Source organism: Oxyura jamaicensis, chromosome Z (assembly GCF_011077185.1).
Source record: "Oxyura jamaicensis isolate SHBP4307 breed ruddy duck chromosome Z, BPBGC_Ojam_1.0, whole genome shotgun sequence".
NCBI lineage: Eukaryota > Metazoa > Chordata > Aves > Anseriformes > Anatidae > Oxyura > Oxyura jamaicensis.
The window spans coordinates 30500002-30522984 of record NC_048926.1 but is presented as its reverse complement, the minus strand read 5'-3'; the positions used below and the strand labels follow the sequence as shown (position 1 = coordinate 30522984).

The 22983-nt window shown below is 34.8% G+C and overlaps 1 protein-coding gene across 3 annotated transcripts in view; it reads right to left on the bottom strand.

Annotated features, from left to right (window-relative positions):
* KDM4C (lysine demethylase 4C) overlaps nucleotides 1-22983 on the bottom strand; it is a 284404-nt gene that overhangs the window by 58173 nt on the left and 203248 nt on the right. For all 3 annotated transcript variants that reach the window (XM_035309601.1, XM_035309602.1, XM_035309603.1), the window contains 2 exons: nucleotides 16703-16758; nucleotides 13844-13952 (listed from right to left, as the gene is read on the bottom strand). In XM_035309601.1, the coding sequence (XP_035165492.1) occupies nucleotides 13844-13952; nucleotides 16703-16758 (165 nt within the window). The remainder of the gene's footprint in view (nucleotides 1-13843; nucleotides 13953-16702; nucleotides 16759-22983) is intronic.

The following is a 22983-nucleotide window of genomic DNA, read 5'->3' as shown; positions in this document are numbered from 1 at the left end:
AAGGGAAGGGAAGGGAAGGGAAGAATGGGGGGGGGAGGAAAGGGAGGGAGGGGAGGGGATGGAGAGGGAGATGGGGAAGGGGAAAGGAAGTGCCCTGCAAAATATTACTACAATATTCTCAGAAAATGCATCCTTCGGAGAAGTGATAAGAGAGTATGAACACTGTGAATAGCCTTCACGTTTTTCCCTAACTACATGAAAGGCTCTCTGATGCTATGATGAGACCTGATAAAAGATCTACACCAAAATAAAATGCAATATTAACAGCTAGTCTACTGTGATACTAAACGAGTTTACTGATTTGAAAGAATATTTGAAAAAATCTAGAATATAATAGTTACTGTATTTAAATTCAATTTAATTCCAGCCCATTAAAATTTTAGAGCAATGGCTACCTCCTATGCCATGCAGGCAGTATAGTACAGAATTCAGCAATAGCATAAATACAAAATGCAGAGCAACAAATCTGTGTGGTTTCTTTAATAGATTTTTCAATTGACAGCTATCAACATATCAACAATTTTGAGCAATGAAGTCTTCAGGAAACAATAACTGTGTTTACACAGTTTAACTGTGTTAAACCAGCAATCACACAAACAAGATGTTATCAAGAAGAATAGGAAAATTGGTATTTACAAGTACATTTATCTCCATTATTAAAACTAAGTAATATTTAAAGCTTTAGAATGTTGTAATATTGACTTAGAAATTCTAACATTTTTTGCATGACCATTTTCTGGTCAGATTTTCCTGTAATGCAGTAAAGGATCTAGAGACTAAAATACTTACAATTATGTAGCTGACCACCTAAATGAACTACATGGACAATAACCAATGATCTTAGTAGTTTTATGGTATTCAACTTCTCCCCATTTTCTTGGATATAATGCTTATTTACCCTTTAAAGGTTCCTCTCTTTCTCTTCAGACATTAACAATTAAGGTCAAAAATATGTTGGCATTAGCTGCTTTGCTTTACAAAGTATGCTGCAGCTTAATATTATGTCCCGAGAAATGGGTCAACCCCTGCGTTCTGATCTTCAATTAAAAAAGAGGAAATCAGTTTGCAACATCAACCCTCCATTCATGTGAATGAGATATATCACTGTTACCAGATCACATCCATACTCCCATTGACTGCTCACTAATCATCTTATCATGCTCAACTTTTAATATGCATTTTGATCTTACTTTTCCTCTTTTAAAGCAACCTCTTAGCAGGATATATTTTTCTAATTATATATATGGATATATACATATTTCAATTACATATACAATATATATTAATGTATATTATTGAATTAATATATTAATATAAAATAATTTATATATATATAATCCCGTATTTCTAATTTGCTTACCTGCTCTTTTAATCTCTAAGATTTTACTTTGTTCTGTTTATCCTGAAAATCCATATGAAACAGGGCTGAGTCACATATATTTGGCATATAGTTGAACATTTTTTTTTAATTTACTAGGAGCTGTCTAGGAGGGCACAATAGCTCTGTATTATACAAATGTTTGGTCAGCATGTATTCAGTCCTCGGACACCTGCTTCAATGTTAGTCACAATTGTTCAACTATATCAAGGGGGAGTAAAAGTCTTGAGAAGAGCTACAAATATAATGCAGTGAATTACAGTATCTATTGATGCTTTGAAATAAAATGTAGGGGATTCTTTTAAACTATGTTCTTAGGTATAGTCACCCAAAGTAACTGAATGATGGCCCAGAAAACCCAAACCATAATAAATGTGGTTATTACCACAAACATGGTAAGATTGTGTCATTCAGTTATAGTAACTCTGACATATCTATTGATAAATATGGTTTCTGGTTGTCTTGTCAATTCTACTGTAATTAACTTCTGAAACAATTAATGACATGAAGCAAACATCCATTTATGAACAAAACAGTTATGTATGTTCTCTCATGAAAATTCAGGAAAATTCAAGAAAAAAGGATTTTCCCAGTCAACAGCCAATTTGTGAAATAGATGGCAAGCAACCAAAGACATTCTGCCTTTTACAAATGGAGAATCCCTATTCTCTGAGAGGAAGAAACAAAGAATTAAAAATTTCAAACTTAAAAGTTTGAATTGCATTTGTATAAATGAGTTTATGATAATAGATTACGGCAAAATGAAAGCATTTAAAACAGAATGGAAAGTTAGGACACCTCAAATAAACTACCCTGATCAGAGACAAAAAATTTTGAAACGAAATGGCAGAAGCAAGGAAATTAGACACTAGTCAAAATAAACAATCTAGAGTAAAATGTCTATTTTCACTGCAGAAACAATAAGAAATCACTGACATCAAAAAAATTTCCAGGATCATTCAGATATTAAATTTCTTTGTGCAAAAACAACAGGATGAGTAAAGCTTCCTAGCTTCATATTTTCTATCAAGCCTCCCAAAGAAATACAAAGCTTAAGGTAAATATATAGCACCTATATGTGAGATGGATGAATGTTTGTGTCAAAGGCATTTGATTTTCTTAATCTGCCCCTATTCTAAAAGCCAGTGTTAACTGCATATATATGTGTGTATATGTGTATGTATTTGTCCATGCATGTAAAAGCAATGCAACTGAGTAACCCCACAGATAAAATGTGAGAAAATGATCATACAAAGTAAAAGTAGGATAGCATGTATTTTCTGAGATGTATTTGGTAAGGTTTTAGCTCCTACAAGCATTGCTTTCCCACTAACTCAACAAGGCATATACAGCAGAGAGGTAAATTCTCAATTTATATTTAAAAGTTACCTGATTTCTAGATACTATAGTAACAAAAAATCCAGCATGGCTAGTTGAAGAAGCATATGGGATTACTGCAAACAATTTCTATGAGTAAAAGAAATATGCGTAACAGCTACCTCAAAGGCATCTTTCACATTGATCACAGTACTTTGCAGTGGTGCTTTAAAAGCAGAATGCTGAACTGGAAATCTAGCTTTCTTTCACAGACCCATAGAATCATACTATGATTACGGTTAGAAAAGATTTCCAAGATTATCTGATCCAACCATCACCCTACTTAGAACCAATGTCACCCACTAAACCATGTCCCTAAGCACCATGTCCAACGTTTCCTTAAACACCCCCGGGAATGGTGACTCCACCACCTCCCTGGGAAACCCATTCCAATGCCTGACTACTCTTTCTGAGAAGAAATGTGTCCTGATTTCCAGCCTAAACCTCCCGTGGTGCAACTTGAGGCCATTCCCTCTAGTCCTATCACTAGTTATCTGTGAGAAGAGGCCAACCCCAGCTCCCCACACCTTCCTTTCAGGTAGTTGTAGAGAGCAGTAAGGTCTCCCCTCAGCCTCCTCTTCTCCACACTAAACAACCCCAGTTCCCTCAGCCACCCCCCACAGGACTTGTGTTCCAGGCCCTTCACCAGCTTTGTAGCTTTTTTTTGGAAATGCTCCATAGCCTCAATGTCCTTCTTGTAGTGAGGGGCCCAAAGCTGAATACAGTACTTGAGGTGCAGCCTCACCAGAGGGACGAGATGGATGGGGGGACGATCACCTCCCTGGTCCTGCTGACTACACTATTCCTGATACAAGCCAGGATGCTGTTGGCCTTCTTGGCCACCTGGGCACACTGTGGGCTCATGTTCAGGCAAGCACTGACCAACAGCCCCAGATCCTTTTCCAGCCACCCTCCCCCAGTGTAGCACTGCATGGAGTTGTTGTGACCAAAGTGCAGGATGCAGCACTTAGCCATGTTGAACTTCATCCCAAAAGCCTGAAGGATGTATGTCCTTTCACTAGGTAAGTCTAAGCTGCATGTTGTGTAAGAGCAACAAAATGAATCAGGCAGCAAACAGATTTCAGTTATGGAAGGAAAAGACCCCTCTTTTCCTTCCATAACTGAAGGATAAAAATATCTTTCCATGATGGTCTAAGAGAAAAAGTCTCCCCAAGCAAAGGACATCTGCAATTTAGGTCAAGCCTTATTACTTTAAAGAGATCTGGAAGTTCTCCAAGATCACAGAAGTGCTTCCTAACTGCAAGACTCTAGTTCCTCTGTCATTAAGAAACTGATATTTAATATCACAGAAGAAAACCAATGAGCTATAGAGCAGATGGTTAGCTAAGTATCGTGCAGAATCAGGAAGTATGAATAATCCTTCTACTTGTTCCATTCCCTCCAGCCAGCCTCTGTGGCTAACTTGTTGGCTTAATATTAAAAGATAACGTAGAAGCTACAATTCTATTAAAGCAAGGACATTAATGAGACATCATGCAAAAGAGTAAAGGATCATGTGTATTAACCCTTCCCCAGGATAAGAAGGTTTTCAGAACAAAGATTCTATTTGCAATGTTTTGTTTGTTTACAGCCCTGTGGAATTAAACTTGCACAAGAACACATCTATGGTTTATTGTTCTGATGTCCAAAAAGCAGAGGGATACATATTTTTTCAAATCCCATTCAGGATATTTTCAACAGCCTCTATTTGTGTTCCCATTTTTATCTGTCCAATTTTACAAAGAAGTCAGATTTTATGCAATATGAAGTTAACATATTCATTACTCATTTTATGAACTTTACACCAAATTTATACATGATTTTGTTACAACAGAGAATTCTCTTGTACGCAGTGTTGCTCTGTAATATAAAGGCTATGGGAGAAATTGCAAGATGAAGTAGGCTGCAGTGCCATCATTACGATGTTGACACATAGCTTTATGACTCGTATTTGTCAGACTTGGACAGTGTAGTCTCTCAGCTTGCCAAGTGCCCTGCTGTGATAAGGTGCAAGGAATAAGTAAGCTGCTTAAGTTCAGAGCTGACAAGACAGATGTAATGCTTGCTAGTAATGAAAACAACATACAGCCATTCTTGAAGACCACACAGTAAAATGTACTAAATGTGCCTAGCAAATGATCTCACACCACTGGGTATACAATAGAAAATAATGCCACTCCTCCAAAGAGGATATGTTTTCCTCCATTGTCTAGGGGTCATTTAAGACAGTTACCTAGAGTTCTGTCACCTGTGGCTATCCAAAAGACCATACCTTCTTCTGATAAGGATGGGATGCAAAAGAGAAGGATGTAGCAAACAACTGTTAAAAGAGACATACTGTAAACAAAGGGCGGACAAAACTCTAGTCTCTAAAAGAGTGTGCTTTTTTTTTTTATATATAATAAAAATTGTCTCAAACAGAGATCCCTCATCCTTTTCCTTGGAAACTGCAGATAAAGAAAGCTCAGGTAGCATTACTTTGACTCACGGCAAAAGGTAATCCCTGGCAGCAGTTCAGCAAACCTTCTTTGCTCCTTGAAATGAACATTAACCTGAGTTCCTACAAATTCCTAGAATTTGCTGCTCAGCGCAATTTAGTGCTTTCTTCTTTTCTTCAATAGGTCCTTCTGAATATTATTTCAACTAGCAAACAGATTCTAAAAGGAAAACTAATATCCGCTTGTGTAGACAGGATCTCAAGCTTATAACCTTAACCACACCTTTTTCAGGGAACTACTTTGACAATCGTGTTCCAGGAATCACCACCGCAATGCCTTCTGGCACAGAAATATGAAAAAATAAATAAAAAAAAAAATAACAGCTTTAATTACTAAAAATACAAACTTAACCTCTGAAAGGTAAACATTTTTATTGTGCTTAGTTTTCAACTATTTCTAATTATATCCAAATAACTAACTTAGAAATTACTCATCATTCTATCCTTTAAACATCTGAAAATCATAAAACAGTGGGGTTTAAAGGATATAATACAGTAAGAACTTAAAGGAGTAAGTAACAGAATGATACAAAAATGCCCACTGATACTGGTCAGGAGTGTTGCTTTCTATACGATATATGTAATGTGTTTGTAGTCAATAGAACAGCAAAATTTATTTAAACAGCCTCAGACTCACTGGTAATAAAACGGAAAGTTTCTAAAAAAAATTAAAAATACCTTTTTAGGGTCCAGTTAGTCAAACTAGTAATGATACTTCAGCTTGACATAGTTGACCCTGGGCTCAGAAACAACAATTCTTCTGTAAGAAAAATTCTCTTTTAAATTTTACCTTTTAAAAATATCTTGTTTGGGTGTAAATAAAATCACCATAAAAACAAGGGAAAAAATACTAATATTATAAAAATAATGTACTTGTCAGTGCAGCGAATAGACCTAAGTTTTCCTAACCTCTCCAAATACATTCTTTTTTTTTAAACAGAAGTTTTAAATGAAACAATGTTTCATAAAACATTATTTAAAATCTGCATTCTATACTCTACACTCTACTCTGTTTTCATTTTCACAATTTTTCTTTTCGCTTCTACGTGTTGTATCATTTTCTAAATCAAATGTTTTTCTACACAAAATTTTGATACAGTTACAAAAAAAATAAAGTTACAAGAAAAAAAAAACAACACACTCTAAATTTTAATTTATAAATAATTCCAAATTTTAGAATGTCCACCAGCACCCATCATTTACGTTCCTGAGGAAATAAAGTAACTCTTAACAACTTAATGGAAAACTATTTTCAAAATCCTATATGGACATTAAGCAATATTTTTCTCAGCAACATAGTGTCACCAGCCCTGACAAAAGAGAAAGATAAAACTATGGCATAAAATGACTTATCAAATATTATAGTGTGTGCAAAGCCCAGATGAATAACCATAGAAGGAGACCTCCAATTCAATAAATCAATTTTCTCCCTATTCAAATAGGACCTCCTACCTTATTCGTCAAATTAGATCTTGCAAATGCATTCCAGTAAAAAAATTAAGCTTTTATATTAAATACAATCACAAGTCCTTTTGCTCTTTTGGACAAAAACTATTTCTGTCCCTGAATACCCAAATCATATTTGAAAGTGGTCTCTGACCTTTAAAGCATGTAAGCACTTCTGAAAGCTTTATTAGAAGGTTGAAATAAATTCAAGGCAAAAATGAAATTAAGTTCAGCATTTCTATATATATTTTTAATATAAATGTTATAAAAATCTTTTAACTGATGCAAAGTAAAACCATGTACATAACTGATGCTCCTCATGTTTTTCAGTTGCTCCTTTGCTGTCATCAAATTATTAGAGGTCAAAGAGTTATTCCATGCTTGATAATGTAGAATATCATCTATGAAATGAAATGATTCTTTACTGTTGACATTATCATTCAATTCAAAACTCAGTATTTAATTTAGCTCTTCAGTGACATTCACTTTTGGACAGCTACCTGTTTAACTCATGATTTTGCTTTCTCAAACAGCTAAACTGCCAGTTTGTGTATGGACACAAATAAGCATACACATGAGCTCATCTATATGCAAATACAGATTGCATAGATGCATAGACAGAAATGAACTTAAAACATACACCCGACTCTGATTATCAGACTTACACAGCTTTAAAAAAATCAATTTTTATAGGAAATATCCATTTTATTGCTTACAGTCCTCTCTGTTCACTAATAAAAAGAAATTCAGAGGACCAGTTAACATTTTAACCACTCTGCTTTCATTGTTACAGACTGGTCCAGCTCCCCAGACATTATTTGCAGTAAGACATACTTAACGTTTTCCATATTTTTCTGAAGACTTTGAAGTTTGGTGCTGCTGCAAGATACAAATTTGACAGTTTGCAATAGGATCTGCTCATAGTAGCAGATTATTCAAATAGTAAGTACTACACAGCCACCAGTGTACATTCTTCTAACACACTTATTAAAAATCTAATGAATGTTGCAACTAAAGCATGTAAACTAAATTGTATTTTGTACATGATTACAATGAGTCACTAAATTTTAAACCAATTATATATTTTAGTAGCTTAATCAACTATCAGATCATTTTTACTTTAACATTTTTAATAGAAAAAGTGTGCTACTTAATGGTATTTCACTGTTGGTTTTTTTTAATGAAATACTTCAAAACTGATTACAAAATTTGTCTGTTTTCCTCCCATTTTCTGTGACAGCACAATGTGATAGTTAATTCATAAATTTATATACGGTAAAATGATTGTCCTCTGTTGTCCTTCCAGCAATATTTTTGGAAATGTTGAAAAGCAATTAATACCTCTTTGTGTTACCAGAAATGCATGGCAGCACTGGTATACTCACTACAAATGTTTATTTACTCTTTCACAAACACAGCTGTGATAGTTCTACTATCCCACTGTAGTTTAACAAATTAATTTTACTACAAATTAATACACAGAAGATGAGCAATGTCCTCAAAATTCTTTAATCCTTTTTAGGCTTATATGTTATTAAAATAGAATGACAGGCAGGAGAATATTTGCTCACTCTTTTAAACCTCATGCACATTTTCCATTTGAGTCCATTCTTCAGTGGCATACCACAGAGAAACCTCTGTATTTTCAGAATTGATGTACCTTTCAAAACTATAATCTTTGGCTTTCAAGCTCACTATTATTTGCCTTCAGGTGCAAATTTTAAAGTGTATAGGCTTCTAAAAAGAATTTTATGGCTTCAGCCAGATACTGAAAGGCTTGTAGATCAGTCATCATCACAGTGTAAATTTCTTTTCAAAATAATGTTCCTCACTCGGAGAACACTTGTGCTTATACTTGGTTCACTTGTCAAATACAAATTTGAGGTCATCAAAAGCTTCAGGGCAACTTCAGCTATTCCAAAACTCATTTTCAACTTCTATTTTGTTGGAGAAATAGGATTTCAAATGTAAAAATAATAGGAAGCTCTACAGATAAAGAAACAAAGCCATATTATGTGCATGCTTCAGTACAGCATTGCAGTGGCTGCCTGTAAAGACAGTCAATCCAATATCCAAGCATTTTAAAACACTGACAATATAAAAAGCAGACAATGTATCTTGCAATAGAGTTGATATGTATTATGTTCAAAACATTATTTTCGAATTGACATCTTAAATACATAGGTTTAGGAACAGATGCTAATGATTCTATTTAAATGTTTCTTTTATAGCAGATGAAACATTTAAACACTTCCATTTATAATATCTACTGTTCATTATAAGTCACGCGTCTGACAAGGGTAAATGAAATTACGTTCAGTATTCCTGCTGGCTTAGGCTCCTTGGCCATATAATAGGAAGTGTTTGCATTTAATCTATTTTAAAGTTGTATGTTTTACTGAAATAGAATGACAGATGAGAGTACTTATTCTTTCTTTTAAAAGCTGGGTTTATGTTTGAGAGGTCAGTCTCATTTTTCATCCTCCGAGATTTTTTCCTGCAGCTATAATTCAAATTTATAATTACAGCTGAGTAATTAACACTCTTTTGAAAGCAGAGACCATCTAAATACTTGGAGAAAAGCTTTCCCATTGTCAAAGTAAAATGGAGTTTTTTCATGGACTTTGACAAGTCCAGGAACCCACAGTCTGTTTTCTGTGACCCAAAGCCTCTTAAATATAAACAGCCAAAAAGTTTTCAAAAGCAGGAGTTTACACCCAAGCTTCTCCAGACACTTAAGGACATGCGGAACAAAGCAAAAATAAGAAAAAAAAATACACTCAGCTAGAAACCCAAGTTTTATCTGCTTTGGGTAAGCAGTTAAGATGCCGTTAAGCTATGTTGGGATGGAAGTTGATACCACAAATCCACTGAGTCATGGTGTAAGCTTTCCACAAATCACACACCCATTCCATATGGGCACCAGCTGAAACTCGACATATGTATTTAGACAGATTGACTGTGGTCCCCCCTCAACACTATGACTTCTCATCAACTTTGTCTCCTCTTTTACCTCCTCCTACCATTTTCACTCTGAATAAACACTACTAAAATTGCTATTTGTTTATTGGCTCTCTTTAAATTTCCTTGTACAACTGCTGTTAGAACTGGGAGACCCCTGGACCATCTCAAGTAACAGCACATACCAGACAGTCCAGTGATCATCAGCAGCCAGTGTGTGTTTAGTGATGAGACTCAGTAGGTCAGGTCAACAGTTGCATTTGATTATCTTGAAGGTCTTTTCCGACCTACGTGACTCTATGATTCTAAGTATCTGCAGGGCAGTTTTAGTTTACAGTTTAAAATATATGTTGTGGTAAGGATCTTTGACACATTGTATTCTAGAACCTGAGCATAAACCTCTGTATTCTACATCCAATGTATTTTCCACATAGATTGATAATAACGAACTGTGATTTCCCACGATTGTTAGAACTCAAAGTGTCTGATGAATGTGATCACCCAAGCTGAATCTGAAAGCCTGACCGAAGCCTGACTCTGACAAAAGAGACCAGGACAATCTAATTTTCCCATCCACATAACTATCAAAGAAAGATAAAAGTTATTGTCAAAGAAAGATAAAGAGGAGAGGTATAGCGCCTTTCTGGGTTTCTCTCTACACTGAGGTTGAGGGGGAAGCCTCTTGCTTCCACATGAAAAGTCAGCTAGATCCCATCAGTATCACTAATATATGCCCCTAAAATACTATGTATTACACAACTAGTTTTATTTCAACACACTACGTAGCATATTATTTTCTTTTACATTCCCCTATGAAAGATAAAGCACCAAAATCTTTTGTCACTATTGGTTTAGGCTGTCTTCACCCAGTAGCATTAAGGCATCATTTTCAAGGGAATTAATTTTTAATGAACATTTCAATGTGTCATGTGAATTTTCAGCAATGACAGAACGTGACACATAACCCACTGAAAAAAAGCTGGAGAAATATGACAACATCTTGTCATTCTATAAAAACAAAATCCCACTAATATGCAAACATGAAATTGTTGGATAAAAAAAAAAAATAACAGCTACTGTAAGCTCAATATAAATACTGACTTCTACTCTGGGAGAAATCAGTGTACGCTGAATGTTTAATAATAGAAAGATTGATAGAAAACACACAGATTTCAACCCAAAAATGCCTAGTGAATTAAAACTATTTAATAGCAATCGGTATACATTCCAACCAGGCAATAAAAACAGCCTTCCAATGTTCATATTTGCACAGATGTTATTTAATTTGTCAAAAAGAAAACATTGACTTTTTATTTCCTTTTATATTCCTTTGTACATGATACATTAAAGAAAATATCAGCTCAATCTCTAAAGATCTCTGAAAATAGTAGATGTTCTGCTTACTTCTTACTATTTCAGAGAGAGAAAGACAGGAAGGGGGGGAAAGGGAAAGTAAGGAGGTGAAAGAGGAAGGAATGCAGAAAGGAAAAGGGAAGACATGAAAAGGGAGTTAGAAATATTTAAAATATTTTAAACAACTAGAACTAGTTACTCTTACATTGAGTCTTTCAAAGAGTCTTACAAACACTCTACAAAGTGTTTGTAACACTCTACAAACACTCTACTCTTACAAAGAGTCACTCTCCATCTTTTTTTTAAGTCCACTTTAAGTATTGAAAGGACACAGTGAGGTCATCCTTGAAGCCTTCTCTTCTTTAGGCTGAAGAGCCCCAGCTCTCTCAGCCTTTCTTCATAGGAAATGTGCTTCAGCCCTCTCATCAACTTTGTGTTCCTCCCCTGGACCTGCTCTAATAGATCAACATCCTTCTTGTGCTGGTGGCGCAGATCTGGATGCAGCACTCCAAGTGGGGCCTCACAAGAGCAGAGCAGAAGGGGACAATCACTTCCCTCTACCTGCTGGCCACTCCTCTCTTGATGCAGCCCAGGATTATATAGCTTTTGAGAGATGGTCGAACTGCATATTTCCCTTAAATTAGGACAAGCATAGCTACTTCATTATAAATTCAATGCCAGAAACTAAATCTTGGAAAAGTAAGGTTTAATGAACCAATGCTGGATTAGAGTTACACATTCCATCACAGTAAGGGTTCCACTACTGGGGCAATACTACATATACGGCTGCTTTGAAGTATTCTGCCTCTCATTTTATTGTATTCAGCTGAGTTCCTTCATTGCAGTATTAACTCCACTCAAATATACTAACTCTTTTATTAAAAAAAAATAAGAAAATAAAAAAGGAAAACAAGTTCTTTATTTTAAAACATTCAGGGATTCATAGGAGACCAAAAGGGTGTATGTTGCTAAATACAATCTGTAGTGCTTCAATGTAATTTTACATTGAAGGAGGCTTCAAAAAATGAAAAAATACTAAGGACTGTAACCCATCTTTTATCAATTGCAGGAAAGAATAGAAGAAAAAGGTATCAGTTATGAACAAATGCTTAGTGCAATTGGCTCATATTTGGCAGAAATTACCTAAGAATTGTAAATCCTGAAACTTCACAAATTTAGTGCATTTTGGCTCCATATCTTTATAGTCAGTAATTTAGAATTAATTTGAGCCTTCTCCAGAAGGCTCCTATTACTCTTACACAGTTCAAGTCATGGACAGCCCATCAGAACATGAATTTCAACACCTGATAAATTAAACATTTCTGTGGTTTCAATCTCTGAATCAACCATTTCTGATCAGACAAATTTCTGTGACTGTTTAAGATCCTCAAAAAAATATAACTGCACAATAAATTAATTCTCAGTGCTTCTACTGGTTGTATTTCTAGATTAGGAAGAATTTGTGACTCTCTTCAAACTCATTAAGAATACTCTGTAGGTTCAAATAAGATTCTGAGAGGTTTTTTGTCACTGTAGGAACAGGAAGAGCATGGAAGTATACTGGAATGGCAAGAAAAAAAAACATGCTTTAATGTTCTGAGGCACTGGAGGGAAGGATGATGAAAAAACATTTAGACAATTCAACATTTTCCACAGAGGGTATTAAACTAAAAAAATCCCAAAATAGCACTCAGGAATATTTTTTTAATTGTGGAGGTAATTAGCTTTCAAAATTTTTTGTACTAAGTTATGCATAAAGTGTTTAGAAATATATGTGATTCAAAAAAGGGCATGTGGAAAACAAAATTAAAATTTTTTGAACAAAAATATAGAACAAATTACCATTTGAAAGACATCTAATTTAGATTAAAGGTGCATCTCCACATTCAGAAAAAATTGCTGCAAAACATAATGAATGAAATGAAAATGCAACAAAAAGGTTAATAGTTCAAAATTATGGAGTAAAAGGAGCTAGTATAAGTCAGGTAGGTCAAGAAATATTTTTGAAATAGCACAGAGTAGATGCATAAAAGCAATGGCATCATTGCCCAGCATGTTTCCATGTCCACTTGTCATTTTCTGTTTATTAGAAGATGACATCACAGTGATGCAAATGTTGGCAAACTTAGTAATTCTCATGTAACACAGTAAGGAAAATTCTCCTACATATTGCATGTCTTCTGATTTTGCACATCAGCTTTCCAGAATGGCAGTGTTATTCAGGATGTAGCACAGGGTACAACTGTTCGTAGTGGATGTATTTGTATTTACGTTTTATATCCACTTTAAAAAGTCTTCAGGAAACAGTTCGGTAGGGTTTTTTTAGTCCAATATAACGTGTGATCTGTTTTGTGCACATTTTTCAATACCCAGATGGCAGAGATACTGCTTGACAACCAGATCATACATCCTTTTACTTCAACAAATTGTTCCTTGAGGTAAAAATACATAATAAAAAGACCTCACAAACATGTACTATGTGATACTCATAGCCTGGGTTTCAACACTTCCACCACCCACACAGTTCCAGAAGTTAAACCTTCACAATTGACACTGGTCAAGTTTGTTGTCATTGTTTTGGGGGAAGGCAGGTATGAACTTTTCTTTAATCAAGTACTAAAGGCTGTCAATGGAGTTAATGAATTGCCATTATATGTCAAAAGCAATAATCCAATCTTGATAAAATCCCAGGTATTTGCTCATAACCTTAAACAGTTTACTGTTCTGTACTTTGCAACAGTAATCACAAATCAGATTTTGAATATATTTCAAAATATTGGGACACCTTATTAGCAAAGAATACATCAAGTATATATGAATATACTACTCACCAATTTCAATCTTTGTAAAGGTATTCTGCTAGTGTCTATTGGTGTACGTTCCGTGACATTACCAAATCTCACTTCTGGAATGGCAATTGCACACATTACATGCGCCCACCTGTGAAAAGCAGCAAGTCAAGAATACTACCAAAAACATAGAAATATAAGTGTTAAGATGTTTCATTACTTGTATTTTGTTTGGTTCGTTTTTAAAAGGCAACCATCTCCAGATATTTCCCTTATTAGGATTTCTGAAGATTTCTTTGAAACAGAGTTAAGAAACTTCACAATATTAACACTTCATGTAAATATCATTTCTGATTGGCTTTTTATGACAACTTTTTTTTTAAGTATTTTTCATGTTCAAGTTTTAAAGTTCAATACTATTGTAGGTGTGCTATTCAGGTGCACATGCACAGACTATTTTATTCATATGCCATTTATGACCTATTTTATTCATATGCCATTTATGACCTTAAACATTTTCACAGAATCATAGAACATCCCAAGTTAGAATGGACCCACAAGAATCATGCAGACTAATTACTGGCTCCATACAGGATACATACATCTCCATACATCTCCTCATACATCTTCCTGGTGACACATTCCACTATCCTTGTTGCCCTCCTTTGGACCTTTGGACACTCTTATCTCAACCTGTTAGCATTTTTTTTTATTTCCATCATACTTTCTTCTCCCCCTCTTCTTCTAAGGGGGGAAAAGGAAGGGATGGAGTGAGAGAGAGGTTGTGGTGGAGTTCAGCTGCCCAGAAAGGAAAAAACCCACACCTTTCCATCGTATATATAATATGTGATTATACAAACTATAACATGACATATAGGGACTAAGTAAACTGTTGTCATGTAATGTTAAAGTTGTATCTGCCTAAGTGTGAAATAAGAGCTGTACGTAAAGATGATACACCCATTAGAAAGTTACATAGGTCAGCCCAAATGAAAACAGATAAAGAATGTAGATCTATCATTTTATTATGGAGACTATTCCACCTATATAAAACATCTCATCTCGCTTTGAGAATTCTTTTTTTTTTACTTTTAATAACAACTTTATTTCCTCCTTGCTGCCTACCTGCAAAAGTGCATTGTCTTAATAGTAGGTGTCTTACCATCTAAGCTTTATGGGGAAAGAAATGCTGTAAATAAAAAATCTATTCAATAAATCTTGACTCAAATTCTTATACTCTGACAGCTCTCAATCTAACGGGACTGAAAACAACTGCTGTCTTCATTCAAGGAGAAGGAATCTCAGCTCTCTTTTACCCCAAATTGTAACTCCCCCACCATGTCTGACTTATAACCTTTTAAATCTAATTAATGCCAGTTCTGCATATCTAATGAGTATGTGAGAGAGAAGGAAGGAAGAGAATGCTTATGTTGGATTTTGTACTTGTTGGAGAAAAAATAAAATAAAATGGAACATACCCTTCTGAAATGTTTAAAAAGTTTGAAATGGTAAACAATGCTCAAAGATAGATGGAACAATGTGTTAAGTATGGGTGAGGACTCAACATTTTGACGCAACTATAATGTGTTACGCAAACAGGAAAACAAGAGATGAATGACTTTTACAGAGCTGTTATTTCACAAATCTGTAACAGAAGCCTAGAGAGAGATGTAATGCAAAACCGAAGATTATGCAGAGGAAGACATATTCTGCAGATCCCTGTGTTTTTTCTTTTTCGTTCTATGAATAAATCTTATGAAAAAATCTAAATTAATCGATCTACAAAAAAAGACTTATTTTCAAAGGTATAACATGTAATCTATCAGCTCCAAATATCAAAATGACATCATAAATTATGTTTAGATTACACAGTTTGTCATTTTCTTTTTTTTTCTGGTTAGAAAAAGCAAGTAACAAGTAACTATTATGGGGAGTTTAAAGCAGAGATAAAAAGCAGCTAAGTATTTTCATGAGTTGGTCAAAACCTTCATTAATTTGCTAAAAATATTAATGCTTTTGAAGATAAGTTCTGGCCCAAGAATTTTACATACAACCTTCTCCTCACCCATCAATTTACAAAATGCAGAGAAAAACACTATGCAACCAATTGCAAATGATTGATAAATAAATTCTGGCCTGTTAAGTGGAAAAGAATGTTGCAGCTAGATGAGCAGTTATCACTGTAGTCCAAAGGGACCTCTACAGAAAGTGGTCTACATGATATTGTTTATATACTAAAAGTATTTAACTAATTACATGAAAACCCAAAATGCATGAAGACTGTTTCAGTATTGGGCTTTAAAAATGTTACGCTGCAACATTTCTCATTTTATTTATTTAGGTTACCTGGTATGCTGCACTATCATAAAAATTAAGACAAAAACACTAATGCTGTTAATAGTATAATGTCAGAAACAATACTATTTTTAACAGTGTATGATAGAAAATGTACTTAGAAAAACACTTCAAAGTCCAGAAGTATTTTAATATGATTCAGATTAATTAATATAAAATATTGTTTCTAGCAGTTCAAAGGTTCTGTATTAAATTCTGTAATCACAGATTTCCAGGACTAAAGAGGAATATACATTTCACTGTTTGGCAAGATTTGCCCATGCAAACAATGACAAATGATCTCTCATTTGCTTCCTTTACACAACAACCAGCAGAATAGAATTTGGAACACGTAAGCCTGTGCAAATACCAAAACGAATGTACATTTTAGCATCTATTTCACAAAATGGCAATGGCACTTTTCAATAGGAGTAATTTTAATTCTGCACTGATTCAACTTAAAGGGACACTGTCAAATAATTAAGCTTACAAATGCTCTGTACATGGGAATGGATTGCGAAAAAAAATAAAACAAGAACATGCAATCTTGAAGAATATATTACTTACTTCTTGTCAGTAGTTTCCTTTAATGCACCACCTCTCAAATTGCAGAGACAACATTCCTAAAAATAAAAATAGTGTAGAAACAAGTGAGTTTATTGACAGGTTACAAAGCAGTCTTATTCAGCTGATCTTAAGAATATGTAAATTGCTAATGTAATTAAGTGCTGGGTCACAACCTGCCACTTATAAACACTGCATTTCCTTACACGAAAAATAGAAGAATATATAACAACAAGAGTCATGACTCAAAAAAGCTGAAGAAAAATGTTTTAAATATTAGCCTTGAACAAAGTGATAGAATTACACTGAAGGCAATAACAAATGAGAAGGCAGTCAGTACTGCAGTAGAAAGGCTGCAATTGCCACGCAGCTTACTAAGGTAAAACAAAGTAAAATTATACATAATTAGTTTAATAAAAGTTATCAAGTTCTTGACTTGTAAGCAATTGATTGAACTCAAATAGCGAAACAGGTCATTCTTTGCTGTACAGTTTCCTGTAAGACCTTTCTTAAAAACAAAGTAGTTCCTTGCAATAAATAAATTATCTTTGCAATTTAGGCAGATAACTTTTTGCCTTACATACCAGTATCATGGAGAACTGGTAACGTATTCTCTCATACGGTGCCACTTTCATCTAATTAATGTTACTATAGAGGTTTGGAGAAGAGAAATGAGGTTAACTAATTTAACCACAAAAGACCTGGGATGTGACCCAACATATTCAGGTAACAGTTCCCTTTGTAATAGTGAACAAGTATTAAATCAGGAAATCCATGGGCTTAGGATACCAATTCCTTTAGGTATTCAGAGGAGACTGAGCAGGAACAGGTAGCTTCTGCATATTAAGAGGAAAAATGGAACATAAGGGGGCTAGTATTGCAGCACGTAGCAGATGCTTCAACATATATTGCGTGTAACTTTAGGGAGCTTCTTCAATGGAGGAAAAAGCTTCAGTAGTGTATTACTCCATAGGACTACACTCAAAATCTGTATGATTTTAACTGTTTCTTCCAGAGCCACCCTTTTTACTCAATCAGCTCTACCTTTGCAAGATTCTCTCTCGCACTGCATCTTACGAAATCTCCTCTTGTTTCAAGCCTAACAGAATTGGACAGAGGGGCAGGGGTAAGTGGAATGAAGAACAAACAAAAGAGGGAGGTAGAAAGAAGGGCTGATTATTTCCTCTTTCTTCTCATAATGCTCATGCTCTTAAAGGTACAGCAAACTGGTGAGTCAGAATTACTCTAAGAGTACTTACTCATCCACTTCACATACCAAATACAGTCTAATGTACCATCTCTTATTTTAGTTTCAACTCATTACTCTGTGATGCTGTGCAACTGCTATACATAATTGCCTTTCCAACACATAATTTCTTTCATATACATAATTACCTTCTAAATATTTGTAGATATTTATGGTATCATAACCATTTGGTATGCCTTTTGCCAACGTATACAGGTATTAAATTTTGTCAACCTCTGATCAAGTTGGTTCAAATTATCTTCAAATTCTTTTTCAATGTTTCTTGCCCTGCCTTGGATGTCATTAGAATAATTTAGTGCTGCCATCCACATTGATATACACTCAAGCTATATGAAGAATTATTACTCTATCTCATCGTGAATCTATTTTGGTTTCAAACACAACACTCTGTTACTGAAAAGTTACTGAATTACACGGGGCTGACATAAAGACTTTCCTAAACTAGATGGTAAGGAATCAAATTGTTAAGGCTTTATACACTTTCACTGTGCTGAAATGATTCTGACAGAAGACAATAAAAATTCCACTAAACAGCTACTGGGCATATTGACATGTTTCCAATAAAGTACCACTGAAGTCATGGGAAATGTGATTCTAATTGACATTCAGTACTCAAAGCACTTATAATTAGGCACTTACATTTGAAATCTACAGGATGAAACAGTCTATAGATCTTTAAACCTACCTGTGACTCCTGAGGACTACCAATCACACAACTACAGAGTAATCCTGCGGCACTGTGTCCTCTGCAATCTGATTTATCTTTAGATCCTTTCTTACAAATCAGCAAAGGCAAGATCTATTTCTGAGCTCTTCTTTTGATTCACTTTCACATCTTGAGTGAATGGGTCATCTTTTCTCCTATTAGCATTAAGCTTTATATACAGAGCTTGCCAACTGAGCTACTGACCAACAGAATGTTCCTTCCCAACCTGTTAGTTTTACATAAGACGGTGGGAGATACGAGATGAAAACAGTAAAAATAGATGGGCAAGCTTCTCCAAGACGATACGAGAGTAATAAAACAAATGAACCAAGCAGCAAAATATAATATCCAAAATGGAACAGCCATTTAGGAAGAGGCAAATACCACACAAGCTCCTCCTACAAAAGGAGCTGTGCAGACTACTTGACAATCTTTCTCTAACTCATTTGCAGTTCTGCAGGAGCAGGAAGCTTACAGTGAAGACGTAGAATAACATCTGCAGATTGGTGAAAAGAACATGAGTCTGATTTAGTAGAAATCTTTGTGGAGAAAAAAATAATTTTCCTGTTTAAAAATAAATGTTCCGTGTATCCTTAAAAATAAATGTATCCGTGTATGTGAATTGTCTCACATGCTCCCTGTTGTTGTTTCTTTTTTTTTTAATTGAAGCACTTTATTGATATTTATTGTATCAGAGCAATTGTCACTTGCAAAACAGACTACCTCTCAGTTTTGCAAAATAATAGTGGTTCTTGCCCCTAACTTATAAGCTTTGATGTTTTTATTCCAGCTTACTTTGAAATTCAGTACTAGAATGTCAATGAACTTAGGTCCTGCTTCTAATTAATACTTTTTACTTTGAAGGAAAAGCTTAATCTGATCTTTTGCTGTGTAGTTTGTTAATGCAGCTAGGCAGTTCAAGGCCATAAATTGGAGATGTGTCCCATTCCCAAGTCACCAGGGTCTTTGCTTGATTGCCATGACTCTTCAAACATGATGGAGAGTGGCTTGGCAATCAGAAGTCATAACCCTTATCCACTAATTGCAAACCTTTCACACTAGGTTAAAAAAAAATAAATAAATAAATAAAAATAAAGCCAGATAAAAGAAGGTGACTCTAATTATTCTCAGCAGTGCCAGCTAGAAAAAAAAATCTCCTATGCAGGGCCTGCAGGTACCAAATGTGTTTCTTTCTCAAAGACTACCTATACAAAGTGTCAGTGAGTAGACAATGGTGGTAGGCAATAATGAAACAATCATTCTCTGGTGGATACAGAACTTGAAAATGACACTGATGTTCATAGCAAACCTGTGTGAGAAGGACCATAGGTAAAGCCTGTTAGATCTTTTTCTTACATCATCCTTGCTTCATAAAATATTGTCCTATATCCATGCAGTTTGGCTATAACTTTACCTCCAGTTTCAACACACTGAACAATGAAATCACAGGATAGCTGATTATTAGAAAGACTCTTAGTAAAGGAATGGCAACGAGATCAGGCTACATTAGCAATTATTATGCTTGTCCTCGTAGAAAAAAAAGTGACAGAGCTCTCCGTGTGTAAAATCCAGGATAGCAACAGACTTCAGAGCCTGGTCTTAGCACACATCCAGTATCTTATTCACTATTACTCTGCAAATCCTTTAAACAAGGATTTTATCACATTTGTATTTGCATGAGATAATAATTTCTTATGCATATTATTTTACACTCATCAAAATTAAACCTTAGAATATTTTAAATTGCTCATCTGCTTTAAAATCTCCATTACATTTTGGAATTATAGAAGAAAACACTCTCTTCTAGTAGCTGCATAAACTAAGCCATTTCCATATAATTCACAACCCTTATCACACAAACATTCACATCACCTTTTAGATTTTCAGTGTAAGCAATGCATTTTTTCATAACAATACAGATCACATCCATGGTTTCTGGACTGCACAGTTGCCCTTGCTTACAATGAAACAGAATTTTGCAAACAACATTCTTAATCTGGTGTATGCTCTACTTCTCTGATGCAGTCACTGCTATAAACAACAGCAAAAGTCAATGTGAATAAACCATGCTCTCTTTGGTACATACATTCAAAAGATGGATCACCCTTACTGGAATGATATGCCATTACTCAGGCATATTAGTTACTGTTGCATGGATGAACACAAAGGGAAAAAATGTTCACATTTATTTATATATTAAAATGAATGCATTTGGTTGTCTTTGAGTATTTTTTGCACTCTACCAAAATTCAGTCATATTGACAGTAATGCTAATAAAAACAGTTTTCACATTTCAATACTCGCACGCTTACTTCATCAGCAATGGTATTCTGTGTCAGACAGCTTGCTGTCTGACACAGAAAGGAAACAGAACTCAGTAGAGCCATGGCAGAGGGATGTGTAAGTCAAATAATGGTTTTTCTTATGGACCTCTATGAACATGTCACACTTGATTCTCTTTCTTTGTTAAACTACTGTCTCTTTTTTCTTCCTGACCCTGTACTGACCCTGTAAATTACGATGGCCCTTCCAAGGAATAATATTTATCCAGTTAAAGGAAATATACATCTATGTGGGTGGATAAATACAGGGTAAATAAAACATGTTATTCCTAATTAATTTTATCAGACATGTTTTGAACAACTTCCTCATAAAATGTGGTGACAGAGTCTCCTCCATAATAACCCTAACAATCTTTTCCAGTCTTTTCATATCCCTGCCATCTGGAAGTTTTTCCTAACAGCTAACCTGAAGGTTCCCTGCTGCAGTTTAAGCCTTTTTCTTTTTTTTTTTGCCTTTTTTTTTTTCTTTTTGCTTTTTTCTTTATGCATCATTAACATGAAAAACATATTGCTCCTTTCATTTTTGCCATTTTCCATCTACAGGTCCTTAGTAGGCTAAACTATCACTACTTTTTAAATCACTGTCTTCATTTGAGGTCACATCTTTCCCTCTGAAATGCAAAGAGAGCAAATTCTCAATAATATTAGGCAGAGCAGGATTAGTTGATGTCTTGCATCCCAAGTTTCCCTCCACAGTGTTCAACTCTTTGGATGGCACTGACTTTAAGTTCATGCACTGCAAACCTCAGAAACCCTTCTACAGCAGTGGCTGCTATGATTGTTCCCCATTTCTGTGTCTGTACTCTAGCTTCATTATCTTGCGCTATTCCCTATTTAATTGCATACTGTTTTCCAGAATATCTCAGAAATTTAGCAAAATCTTTATAACCTTACTTCGCAGATCTCACTGAGAGAGAGAGAAAGATGAAAAAAAGCTTATATTCAGTTAACAACATCTGCAACAAGTGATAACTAAGGGATAACTAAGTATGTTGTAGTTGTTCAGACCAGGAAAAAAGACAACAGTGTGGAGTCTGAAAGATCCCAATAAAATCATTAGGGGCTTGGAAAAATACTTGACTAAGTATTCCAGCATAACATCCACCAGGTGGTTACTATCAGAGGACATCAGAATGTAGCTAATTCAAACCAAACAAAAATAAATGCTCTTCTCAAAATGTGATAACGTTTGCCACATGTGGATGCTAGAAGTTTACTAATGCAGGAAGTTGCTGCATTAGTTCATGAAAGAAATCCATCAAAGGTTACCTTTTATCTAGTAAATACGTAGGTAGTGCATTTGCCTAAGGCAGTTTCTTATCTGCATATTGTTAGAGATTGGGAGAGCATTAGGAAATGCTTGCCTAAGACATATTTTTCCCAATTAATTCATTTCTGTTCATGTTGTAGACAGGACAACAGGCTAAAATTGTTTCTTTGTTAACTCACTAGAGCAGATCTTACTATTCTATGTAATCTGCCATTTTAACGCTTTAACAAATACTTTTTGAAATGTTTTAGAAATCATACTTAAATATTAGGAACGTTATGTTACTCCATACTTAACTGCATACTTCAATAGGAATTAAATATATATTTCATTTATTTTTCATGCGTTCCTAAGATTTTTGCTTCTGAAAAACAATGCATTCACCGAAATTTATTCATACACTATTATTACAAAGTTATTGTCATAATTTTATTGTCACAGCTTTATGTAGCAGTGATACCAGAATAAATAATTTCACGTAAGTATACGTTTTGTCTGGTGGTCTGAAGCAATGAAAGCTTTTATAATGTTTTCCGCACTGTAGGATTTCTGCAGGATACTGTTTATCCAGTGAACAACGTATTTCCACTCTTCTTTTGTCAACTAGTTTCCTATGCTTCTGTTGACTCTGTTTAGTGCCTGAAAACACTTTAAATGGTTAGCTCATTTTTTCCCCCAGATACTTCTCAGAACAGTCGT